The 12,500-nt window shown below is 49.4% G+C and overlaps 1 protein-coding gene across 1 annotated transcript in view; it reads right to left on the bottom strand.

Moving 5' to 3' along the window:
• wdfy3 (WD repeat and FYVE domain containing 3) overlaps window positions 1–12,500 on the bottom strand; it is a 136,071-nt gene that overhangs the window by 38,010 nt on the left and 85,561 nt on the right. Inside the window, exons 29-35 of the mRNA XM_042331149.1 lie at window positions 10,568–10,742; window positions 7,393–7,553; window positions 5,588–5,736; window positions 4,711–4,831; window positions 4,302–4,468; window positions 3,853–3,907; window positions 1,012–1,131 (exon numbers count right to left, since the gene is read on the bottom strand). Of these exons, the coding sequence (XP_042187083.1) occupies window positions 1,012–1,131; window positions 3,853–3,907; window positions 4,302–4,468; window positions 4,711–4,831; window positions 5,588–5,736; window positions 7,393–7,553; window positions 10,568–10,742 (948 nt within the window). The remainder of the gene's footprint in view (window positions 1–1,011; window positions 1,132–3,852; window positions 3,908–4,301; window positions 4,469–4,710; window positions 4,832–5,587; window positions 5,737–7,392; window positions 7,554–10,567; window positions 10,743–12,500) is intronic.

The raw sequence follows: 12,500 nt of genomic DNA, 5'->3' as shown, positions 1-12,500 counted from the left end.
GGGTCCTGTACCTGTTGTTACCTCAGGGTCTATATAGGGTCCTGTACCTGTTGTTACCTCAGGGTCCTGTACCTGTTGTTACCTCAGGGTCTATATAGGGTCCTGTACCTGTTGTTACCTCAGGGTCTATATAGGGTCCTGTAACTGTTGTTACCTCAGGGTCTATATAGGATCATGTAACTGTTGTTACCTCAGGGTCCTGTACCTGTTGTTACCTCAGGGTCAGGGTCCTGTACCTGCTGTTACCTCAGGGTCTATATAGGGTCCTGTACCTGTTGTTACCTCAGGGTCTATATAGGGTCCTGTAACTGTTGTTACCTCAGGGTCTATATAGGATCCCTGTACCTGTACCTTTGTTACCTCAGGGTCCTGTACCTGTTGTTACCTCAGGGTCTATATAGGATCATGTAACTGTTGTTACCTCAGGGTCTATATAGGGTCCTGTACCTGTTGTTACCTCAGGGTCCTGTACCTGTTGTTACCTCAGGATCTATATAGGGTCCTGTACCTGTTGTTACCTCAGGGTCTATATAGAGTCCTGTACCTCCTGTTACCTCAGGGTCTATATACGGTCCTGTACCTGTTGTTACCTCAGGGTCTATATAGGGTCCTGTACCTGTTGTTACCTCAGGGTCTATATAGGGTCCTGTACCTGTTGTTACCTCAGGGTCTATATAGGGTCCTGTACCTGCTGTTACCTCAGGGTCTATATACGGTCCTGTACCTGTTGTTACCTCAGGGTCTATATAGGGTCCTGTAACTGTTGTTACCTCAGGGTCCTGTACATGTTGTTACCTCAGGGTCTATATAGGGTCCTGTACCTGCTGTTACCTCAGGGTCTATATAGGGTCCTGTAACTGTTGTTACCTCAGGGTCTATATAGGGTCCTGTACATGTTGTTACCTCAGGGTCTATATAGGGTCCTGTACCTGTTGTTACCTCAGGGTCTATATAGGGTCCTGTAACTGTTGTTACCTCAGAGTCTATATAGGATCATGTAACTGTTGTTACCTCAGAGTCGTAGTCAGCCAGGATCCAGGGGAAGACAGGGTACTGCATCAGGTCGTTGTAGGAGCGACCAGCCAGGGTGTTGAGATGCATCAGATACTGGAAGTTACTGATCTCCCCACGCTACGGAAACACAGAGAGGACACTATAGTCACTGATCTCTCCACACTAGAGAGGACACTATAGTCACTGATCTCTCCACACTACAGAGAGGACACTACAGTCACTGATCTCTCCACACTACAGAGAGGACACTGATCTCTCCACACTACAGGGAGGACACTATAGTCACTGATCTCTCCACACTACAGAGAGGACACTATAGTCACTGATCTCTCCACACTACAGAGAGGACACTATAGTCACTGATCTCTCCACACTACAGAGAGGACACTATAGTTACTGATCTCTCCACACTACAGAGATGACACTGATCTCTCCACACTACAGAGAGGTACACTATAGTCACTGATCTCTCCACACTACAGAGAGGACACTATAGTCACTGATCTCTCCACGGTGACAGAGAGAGGACACTATAGTCACTGATCTCTCCACACTACAGAGAGGACACTACAGTTACTGATCTCTCCACACTACAGAGATGACACTGATCTCTCCACACTACAGAGAGGTACACTATAGTCACTGATCTCTCCACACTATAGTCACTGATCTCTCCACGGTACAGAGATGACACTATAGTCACTGATCTCTCCACACTACAGGGAGGACACTATAGTCACTGATCTCTCCACGGTACAGAGAGGACACTATAGTCACTGATCTCTCCACACTACAGAGGACACTATAGTCACTGATCTCTCCACACTACAGAGGACACTATAGTCACTGATCTCTCCACGCTACAGAGAGGTACACTATAGTCACTGATCTCTCCACACTACAGAGGACACTATAGTCACTGATCTCTCCACACTACAGAGAGGACACTGATCTCTCCACGCTACAGAGAGGACACTATAGTCACTGATCTCTCCACGCTACAGAGAGGACACTATAGTCACTGATCTCTCCACACTACAGAGAGGACACTGATCTCTCCACACGACAGAGAGGACACTATAGTTACTGATCTCTCCACACTAGAGAGGACACTGATCTCTCCACACTACAGAGAGGACACAAGAGTCACTGATCTCTCCACGCTTACAGAAAGGTACACTATAGTCACTGATCTCTCCACGCTACAGAGAGGTACACTATAGTCACTGATCTCTCCACGCTACGGAGAGGTACACTATAGTCACTGATCTCTCCATACTACATAGGACACTATAGTCACTGATCTCTCCACACGACAGAGAGGTACACTATAGTCACTGATCTCTCCACACGACAGAGAGGTACACTATAGTCACTGATCTCTCCACACCACAAAGAGGTACACTATAGTCACTGATCTCTCCACACTACGGAGAGGTACACTATAGTCACTGATCTCTCCACACGACAGAGAGGTACACTATAGTCACTGATCTCTCCACGCTACAGAGAGGTACACTATAGTCACTGATCTCTCCACACTATAGTCACTGATCTCTCCACACTACAGAGAGGACACTGATCTCTCCACACTACAGAGAGGTACACTATAGTCACTGATCTCTCCACACTACAGAGAGGTACACTATAGTTACTGATCTCTCCACACTACAGAGATGACACTGATCTCTCCACACTACAGAGAGGTACACTATAGTCACTGATCTCTCCACACTACAGAGAGGTACACTATAGTCACTGATCTCTCCACACTACAGAGAGGTACACTATAGTTACTGATCTCTCCACACTACAGAGAGGTACACTATAGTCACTGATCTCTCCACACTACAGAGAGGTACACTATAGTCACTGATCTCTCCACGCTACAGAGAGGACACTATAGTCACTGATCTCTCCACGCTACAGAGAGGACACTATAGTCACTGATCTCTCCACACTACAGAGGACACTGATCTCTCCACACGACAGAGAGGACACTATAGTCACTGATCTCTCCACACTACAGAGAGGACACTATAGTTACTGATCTCTCCACACTACAGAGAGGACACAAGAGTCACTGATCTCTCCACGCTTACAGAAAGGTACACTATAGTCACTGATCTCTCCACGCTACAGAGAGGTACACTATAGTCACTGATCTCTCCACGCTACGGAGAGGTACACTATAGTCACTGATCTCTCCATACTACATAGGACACTATAGTCACTGATCTCTCCACACGACAGAGAGGTACACTATAGTCACTGATCTCTCCACACGACAGAGAGGTACACTATAGTCACTGATCTCTCCACACCACAAAGAGGTACACTATAGTCACTGATCTCTCCACACCACAGAGAGGACACTATAGTCACTGATCTCTCCACACTATAGTCACTGATCTCTCCACGCTACAGACAGGACACTATAGTCACTGATCTCTCCACACTATAGTCACTGATCTCTCCACACCACAGAGAGGACACTATAGTCACTGATCTCTCCACGCTACAGACAGGACACTATAGTCACTGATCTCTCCACGCTACAGAGAGGTACACTATAGTCACTGATCTCTCCACACTACAGAGATGACACTGATCTCTCCACGCTACAGAGAGGTACACTATAGTCACTGATCTCTCCACGCTACAGAGAGGTACACTATAGTCACTGATCTCTCCACGCTACAGAGAGATACACTATAGTCACCGATCTCTCCACGCTCCGGAAGGGAACATAGAGGACACACTACTGTCAGACCTACTGCTAACACGGTCCTTAGGTAGGAGATCGTACGGTAATAGAACTGGTAAAAACAGACTTACCTCCCATCTTTGGGTGACAGATTTCTCTCCTACCAGAGTGCTGAGTAGCCCAGACCTGACGGGAAACATTATAGAAGGATTTACAATAGAAAACATTCATGCAACTAGGGTAGCCTAGTGGTTAGAGAGTAGAGGTCGGCAGGTAGCCTAGTGGTTGGAGTGTAGAGGCGGCAGGGTAGCCTAGTGGTTAGAGCATTGGACTAGTAACCGAAAGGTTGCAAGTTCAAATCACAGAGCTGACAAGGTAGAAATCTGTCGTTGTTCCCCAGTAGGCCGTCATTGAAAAGAAGAATTTGTTCTTAACCGACTTGCCTAGTTAAATAAAAGGTTAAAAAATAATAATAATAAATACAGGACAACTTAATAACCAACAAAATACACAACAGATTTAACTAAATATGAAAACATAGACGTTTATCACATAGAATCTACAGAAAGGTAGACGGTACCCCTGCTCTACGCTGGTATTGGGCCTTTGTCCTGAGACGGACTCTGAGCTGTCAGCCAGAGAGGGAACCACAGCGAGGAACCTCTGGTACACCTTGTTACGGACTCCTTTCTGGAAGGCCAGCAGATAGTTCCTCCCATCTCCTGAGAACACCTCCACAGCCATGGGCTGGAACACAGACAAAACATTATAGAAGGGTTATGTTCGTTGCTCAGGTTCAGATTCATAAAGGAATGAAAACAGACAGAAACAGGGACGGATACCGGAACTTGTCCAACAAAGTAATGATATATTTCAAATTTTCTGTCTCAAAACGATTTGCCATGTTTTGCCCTAATATACATGGCCAAGTTGAGACTGATCAACATGTCACAAGCAACAAATCAGAACCAAGTTAGTGCACTGCTCACCTGCAGCAGGTATCGTCTCTTGTGGACCTCCTTAATGTCCTCGTAAGCGAAGATGCTACAGGTCCTCTTCAGCTGGCTCTGACCCTGCCTCGCACCTCTGGGGATGATGGTCTCATGAAGACTGGAGACAGAGAGACATGTCAAAACCCAAACTTCTCCTTGAGTACTCCCCCCCCCCTTTCCAGTTAAACTTTTTGGATGTATATGGGGTATTGTGATGTCATTATTGGGGTATTGTGATGTCATTATGGGGTATTGTGATGTCATTATTGGGGTATTGTGTGTAGATTGATGAGGAACAATTGTTATTTAATCCATGTTAGAATAAGGCTGTAACGTAACAAAATGTGGAAAAAGGGAAGGGGTCTGAGTCCTTTCTGAATGCACCGTATTGATGGCAAATATAAATTAAAACTGGAAGGTGTTCGGAGATTGGGTGGGACAATTTTTTTTAACAAAAAAACAAGATAACTAAATGTAAAATATACTGTGTCCGTAAAATGTATTTAGTATGTATTAAATTGGAAATAGAAGCCTAAGTGTTGTTGTCCATTAGTTTCCTCCCATTAGGGGAGGGGTGGTAGGGTTAGGGGAGGGGTGGTAGGGTTAGGGGAAAATAGTAAAGGAAAATATATTTTAAATAATATATATTTATAAAAAAACACAAAAAAAACATATGGGTGATTGGATATGATGTAGACAATTACATTGAAAGACGCCACAATCCATTTGCAATATTAAAGCTGATCCATCAAAAGGGCACGATTCAACAAATAAACGAAGCACTTGGTTTAGTTGAATCACGAGTGTTAGTTATGAAGGGTGAAAAAGGGGGTTAAGTGAGGTGTTCATATAGACAAAAGGTTAATGAACTCACTTGGCGGGCAGCGTCTCGATGTCTCTGATCTCTCTGCTGACGGTCATGGTGAAACCGTCGATGACATAGAAGTGCTCCTTCCCGAACAGGAGCAGCCCCTCGCTAGTGTCCAGACCCTGCACCCGCGCACACCGGTACATGTGTTGGATCTGGTGACACAACATAATGGTTATATTCGTGGTTACAAACATTCAGGCTAGGTAGAACCGCAGAATAAACCCCGTCAGTCCTCCTCACCGTCAGTCCTCCTCCCCCCAGTCAGTCCTCCCCCCGTCAGTCCCCCCCCCAGTCAGTCCCTCCTCCTCCCCCCAGTCCTCTTCCTCCCCCCCAGTCAGTCCTCCTCCTCCCCGTCAGTCCTCCTCCTCCTCCCCCCCCGTCAGTCCTCCTCCTCCTCCCGGTCAGTCCTCCTCCTCCTCCTCCCCCTGTCTCCTCCTCCTCCAGTCCCCCATCAGTCCTCCTCCCAGTCAGTCCTCCTCCCTCGCCCCAGTCAGTCCCCCGTCAGTCCTCCCCCCCCGTCAATCCTCCTCCTCCCCCCGTCAGTCCTCCTCTCCCCCCGTTAGTCCTCCTCGCCCCAGTCAGTCCTCCTCCCCGTCAGTCCTCCTCAGTCCTCCCCCCGTCAGTCCTCCTCACCCGTCCTCCAGTCCTCCTCACCCCCCGTCAGTCCTCCTCACCCCTGTCAGTCCTCCTCCCCCGTCAGTCCTCCTCCTCCCCCGTTAGTCCTCCTCCTCCCCCCCATCAGTCCCCCTCATCAGTCCTCCTCCTCCCCGTCAGTCCCCTCCTCCCCCCCGTCAGTCCTCCTCACCCCTGTCAGTCCTCCTCCCCCTCACCCCTGTCAGTCCTCCTCCCCCCCCCCCCGTCAGTCCAGTCCCTCCTCCTCCCCCGTCAGTCCTCCTCCTCCCCGTCAGTCCTCCCCCTGTCAGTCCTCCTCACCCCCTCAGTCCTCCCCCGTCAGTCCTCCTCCCCCCTAACCCCCTGTCAGTCCCCCTCCTCAGTCCTCCCCCAGTCAGTCATCCTCCCCGTCAGTCCTCCTCAGTCCTCCTCCCCCGTCAGTCCTCCTCTCCCCCCAGTCAGTCCTCCTCACCCCGTCAGTCCTCCTCACCCATCAGTCCTCCTCCTCCCCGTCAGTCCCCCCCCTCAGTCCTCAGTCCTCCCCCTCCTCCCCGTCAGTCCTCCTCCTCCTCCTCCTCCCCGTCAGTCCTCCTCCCCCCCTCCTCCTCCCCGTCAGTCCTCCTCACCCCGTCTCCTCCCCCCCCCGTCCTCCTCTATCCTCCTCCTCTTCCCCCCCCGGTCAGTCCTCCTCTCCCCGTCAGTCCCCCATCAGTCCTCCTCCCCCTCAGTCCTCCTCACCCCCCCCCGTCAGTCCTCCTCCTCCCCCCCCCCCGTCAGTCCTCCTCCCCCCCTCCCCCCCCCGTCAGTCCTCCTCCTCCTCCCCCCGTCAGTCCTCCCCCTCAGTCCTCCCCCGTCAGTCCTCCTCCCCCCCGTCAGTCCTCCCGTCTCCCCCGTCAGTCCTCCTCCTCCCCGTCAGTCCTCCTCCTCCCCCGTCAGTCCTCCTCCGTCCCCCCCAGTCAGTCCTCCTCACCCCAGTCAGTCCTCCTCTCCCCCAGTCAGTCCTCCTCCCGTCAGTCCCCCCCGTCAGTCCTCCTCCCCCCTCAGTCCTCCTCCCCCCGTCAGTCCTCCTCCTCCCCCGTCAGTCCTCCTCCCCTCCTCCCTCCTCACCCCCGTCAGTCCTCCCTCCTCACCCCTCCTCCTCACCCCGTCAGTCCTCCTCCTCCTCCCCGTCAGTCCTCCTCACCCTGTCCTCTTACCTTCTCTCCCTCCTCCAGTAGTCGTAGCAGTGATGTGTTGTCTGTCCTCTGTTCCTCGTCCAGACCTCCTGACTCTAAGATCTGTTCCTGGAGCAGGTCTTGTTCCTCATCGGCTCTGTCCGTGGTGGAGCGTGACCTCTTCAGAGGGGCCTTCACCAGACCTGGAGGGGGAGGGGGGGGCGGGGACGGGAACATTTGGCTCTTAATAGTTACCCCACTGATGTTTGGTAGAGGCAGTAAACCAGTCATACATGTTTAGTTTAGTTTCCTCACAGCCTCTCTGAGAGCTTTGTTTTAGTATAATTGAATGACCTCGTCTCATGTCTCTAGTGTGTGTGTGTGTGTGTGTGTGTGTGTGTGTGTCTTGTAGTGCTGAGCGATTAACATCTTTCGGGTTCAATTATTTGAATTCCATTTCGTTCCTTTTTTCCCCCTCTTGAGATACACTACATGACCAAAAGTATGTGGACACCTGCTCGCCGAACATCTCATTCCAACATCAATGGGCATTAATATGGACAAGGTCCCCCCCCTTTTACTGCTATAACAAAATAAAATTTGATTTGATTTGAACAGCCTCCAGAGATGGGAGAACCTTTCCAGAAGGACAACCATCTCTGCAGCCCTCCACCATCAGGCCTTTATGGTAGAGTGGCCAGACGGAAGCCACTCCTCAGTAACAGGCACGTGACAGTCCGCTTGGAGTTTGCCTAAAGACACCTAAGGACTGTTTTTCAGCAGCAGGGACAAGTCAGGATCGAGGGAAAGATTAACAGAGCAAAGTGCAGAGAGATCCTTGATGAAAACCTGCCCCACAGCGCTCAGGACCTCAGACTGGGGAGAAAGGTTCACCTTTCAACAGGACAGCGGCACTAAGGACACAGCCAAGATAACACAAGAGTGGCTTCGGGACAGGTCTCTGGATGTCCTTGAGTGGCCCAGCCAGAGCCTGGACTTGAACCCCATCGAACATCTCTGGAGAGACCTGAAAATAGCTGTGCAGCGACGCTCCTCACCCAACCTGACAGAGTTTGAGAGGATCTGCAGAGAGGAATGGGAGAAACTCCCCAAATACTGTGGTGCCAAGCTTGTAGCGTCATACCCAAGAAGACTCGAGGCTGTAATCTCTGCCAAAGGTGCTTCAACCAAATACTTATGTATATGTGATATATATATTTTATTTTTTCTAAATTTTTTATTTTTTTGCTTTGATATTATGGGGCGGCAGGTAGCCTACTGGTCAGAGCGTTGGGCCAGTAACCGAAAGGTTGCAAGATCAAATCCCTGAGTTAACAAGGTAAAAATCTGTCGTTCTGCCCCTGAAACAAGGCAGCTAACCCACTGTTCCTAGGCCGTCATTGAAAACAAGTTTGTTTGTTCTTAACTGACTTGCCTGGTTAAAAAGGTAAACAAAAAAAAATGGGGTATTGTGTGTAGATTGATGAGGGGGAAAAAACTATTCAATCCATTTTAGTTTCCAACAGGCCAATGTGACAATGCAGTAGGGAGTTGTAGTTTCCAACAGGCCAATGTGACAATGCAGTAGGGAGTTGTAGTTTCCAACAGGCCAATGTGACAATGCAGTAGGGAGTTGTAGTTTCCAACAGGCAAATGTGACAATGTAGTAGGGAGTTGTAGTTTCCAACAGGCCAATGTGACAATGTAGTAGGGAGTTGTAGTTTCCAACAGGCCAATGTGACAATGTAGTAGGGAGTTGTAGTTTCCAACAGGCCAATGTGACAATGCAGTAGGAGTTGTAGTTTCCAACAGGCCAATGTGACAATGTAGTAGTGAGTTGTAGTTTCCAACAGGCCAATGTGACAATGTAGTAGGGAGTTGTAGTTTCCAACAGGCCAATGTGACAATGTAGTAGGGAGTTGTAGTTTCCAACAGGCCAATGTGACAATGCAGTAGGGAGTTGTAGTTTCCAACAGGCAAATGTGACAATGTAGTAGGGAGTTGTAGTTTCCAACAGGCCAATGTGACAATGCAGTAGGGAGTTGTAGTTTCCAACAGGCCAATGTGACAATGCAGTAGGGAGTTGTAGTTTCCAACAGGCCAATGTGACAATGTAGTAGTGAGTTGTAGTTTCCAACAGGCCAATGTGACAATGTAGTAGGGAGTTGTAGTTTCCAACAGGCCAATGTGACAATGTAGTAGGGAGTTGTAGTTTCCAACAGGCCAATGTGACAATGTAGTAGGGAGTTGTAGTTTCCAACAGGCCAATGTGACAATGTAGTGGGGAGTTGTAGTTTCCAACAGGCAAATGTGACAAAGTAGGGAGTTGAGTTTCCAACAGGCCAATGTGACAATGTAGTAGGGAGTTGTAGTTTCCAACAGGCCAATGTGACAATGCAGTAGGGAGTTGTAGTTTCCAACAGGCCAATGTGACAATGCAGTAGGGAGTTGTAGTTTCCAACAGGTCAATGTGACAATACAGTAGGGAGTTGTAGTTTCCAACAGGCCAATGTGACAATGTAGTAGGGAGTTGTAGTTTCCAACAGGCCAATGTTCTACATTTTTTAGCGCAGAAGACGTGACAATTACACAACAAAAGTATTTCAATTAGTGGATTACAACATTCAACCCACATAATACATAGTGATAATTTAACTGAAGGGGCCTCCCGAGTGGCGCAGTGGTCTAAGGTACTGCATCTCAGTTCTAGCTGTGTGTCTAGAAATCCTGGTTTGAGTCTAGGTTCTGTCGTAGCCGGCCACGACTGGGAGACCCATGGGGCTGGGCGCACATTTGGCCCAGCGTCGTCCGGGTTAGGGGAGGGTTTGGCAGGCAGGGATGTCCTTGTCCCATCATGCACTAGCGACTCCTGCGCCGGACCGGGCTCAGAGGACGCTGACACCATCGCCAGGTGTAACAGTGTTTCCTCCGACACATTGGTGCGGCTGGCTTCCGGGGTAAGCCGGCATTGTGTCAAGAAGCAGTGAGGCTTGGTTGGGATGTATTTCGGAGGACGCACAGCTCTCGACTTTTGCATCTACCAAGTCCGTACGGGAGTTGCAGAGAGGAGACAAGACTGTAAACTACGAATCGGATACCACAAAAGTGTAGATGAAAAAAGTGGTAAAATAAACAGAATAAAATAATTAGAATTATAATAAAAACTGAAACTGAACCGACCTCAAAAATCTTGCTATGTGTCCTCTGTCCGTCTTACCTTTGACTCTGGCGATGGTGTCCTCTCCGTGCACCTCTCCAGGTTCATGCTGAGTGGTCTCTCCCTCAGTGTCCTGCTCTATAGAGTGCTGATACATCCCAGGGTTCCCTGACAGCAGTCTCATGTAGTACTCCTTACTGTCGTAGCTTATCGCTCGGCGGTAACGCACCGGCTTCTGGATGAGGGGAAGGAGAGGAAGAGAGGGGAGGAAGAGAGGAGAGGAAGAGAGGAGAGGAAGAGAGGAGAGGAAGAGAGGGGAGGAAGAGAGGAGAGGAAGAGAGGAGAGGAAGAGAGGAGAGGAAGAGAGGGGAGGAAGAGAGGAGAGGAAGAGAGGAGAGGAAGAGAGGAGAGGAAGAGAGGAGAGGAAGAGAGGGGAGGAAGAGAGGGGAGGAAGAGAGGGGAGGAAGAGAGGGGAGGAAAGAGGAGAGGAGGAAGAGAGGAGAGGAAGAGAGGAGAGGAAGAGAGGGGAGGAGAGAGGAGAGGAAGAGAGGGAGGAAGAGAGGAGAGGAGAGGAAGAGAGGAGAGGAAGAGAGGAGAGGAAGAGAGGAGAGGAAGAGAGGGGAGGAAGAGAGGAGAGGAAGAGAGGAGAGGAAGAGAGGGGAGGAAGAGAGGGGAGGAAGAGAGGGGAGGAAGAGAGGGGAGGAAGAGAGGGGAGGAAGAGAGGAGAGGAAGAGAGGAGAGGAAGAGAGGGGAGGAAGAGAGGAGAGGAAGAGAGGAGAGGAAGAGAGGAGAGGAAGAGAGGGGAGGAAGAGAGGAGAGGAAGAGAGGAGAGGAAGAGAGGGGAGGAAGAGAGGAGAGGAAGAGAGGGGAGGAAGAGAGGAGAGGAAGAGAGGGGAGGAAGAGAGGAGAGGAAGAGAGGGGAGGAAGAGAGGATAGGTTAATTAGTGATGGGGGAGGGGCTGTTGACATGAAGAACACTGACGAATAGGCATCAAAACAAGCCAAAAAAACAGGAAGCTAATTGATGCGGCTTTCAATTAGTCCATTGAAATCCTTTCAGTGTCAATCATGCCTGCAAAATGCTCAAACCACACAGATGTTCATTGAGTGTCGTTTCAAGTAAAAACAGTTATCTAATTTGTATCCAAAATGGTGCCTTATTGGACCTTACATGACAAGGCAAGGCTCAGGCTCGTAGACACACGGTTTGCCATCTACCAGACACCCATCCACCATGCATCCACAGTTTGGGCTGTTTAACCAACTCCTAACTATGGCTTCACACATAGTGTATAAATGTCTGTTCAAGTCACTTCACCCTGTTGTCAGACAGATGCTAACTGTGGGAGTCTCAGGGCTGAGATCATGAGGGGGAGCAGAGGAGGACACTGATAGGAGCTGGGCTGGAGCAGGACAGAGTAACAGAGTATTACAGGAGGATAGGAGCTGGGCTGGAGCAGGACAGAGTACTACAGGAAGACTGGTCAGTCGGGGACTTCAGATATAGTTGCAGTCAGGCACTAAAAATGTGATGATTCTGCCAATACCGTGGCACAACCTTTACCTTTACCCCCCCAACGGTACTAACTGTTTGTTTATATGCATTCATACACTGAGTGTACAAAACATTAGGAACACCTTCATAATATTGAGATGCACCCTCCCCACCTCTTTTCCCCTCAGAACAGCCTCAATTCACCTGGATAGTCTATGTCATGGAAACGGCAGGTGTTCCTAATGTTTAGTACACTCTGTGCATAGCTCCCATTCTGACGCGTGTTCTTGTTTTTCCTTGGGGTCGATTGAGAACACGGCTGAGTCATGTGGCTGACGAAGCTAATTCATGTAGCATGATTTCGCTCACAAAGACTCCATTCATTGGCTGCGATGAATGGACGGAACAAACCCCAAAAATCTCCTGCATTGTACAGTACACATACTGGAACAGTAGGGAGAACAAGGTAAGCTTTTTTTCTATATACAACGACATCGC

The sequence above is a fragment of the Oncorhynchus tshawytscha genome, linkage group LG12 (genome assembly GCF_018296145.1).
Source record: "Oncorhynchus tshawytscha isolate Ot180627B linkage group LG12, Otsh_v2.0, whole genome shotgun sequence".
NCBI lineage: Eukaryota > Metazoa > Chordata > Actinopteri > Salmoniformes > Salmonidae > Oncorhynchus > Oncorhynchus tshawytscha.
The sequence above is the reverse complement of the archived record's forward strand: the minus strand, read 5'-3'. Positions and strand labels throughout refer to the sequence as shown.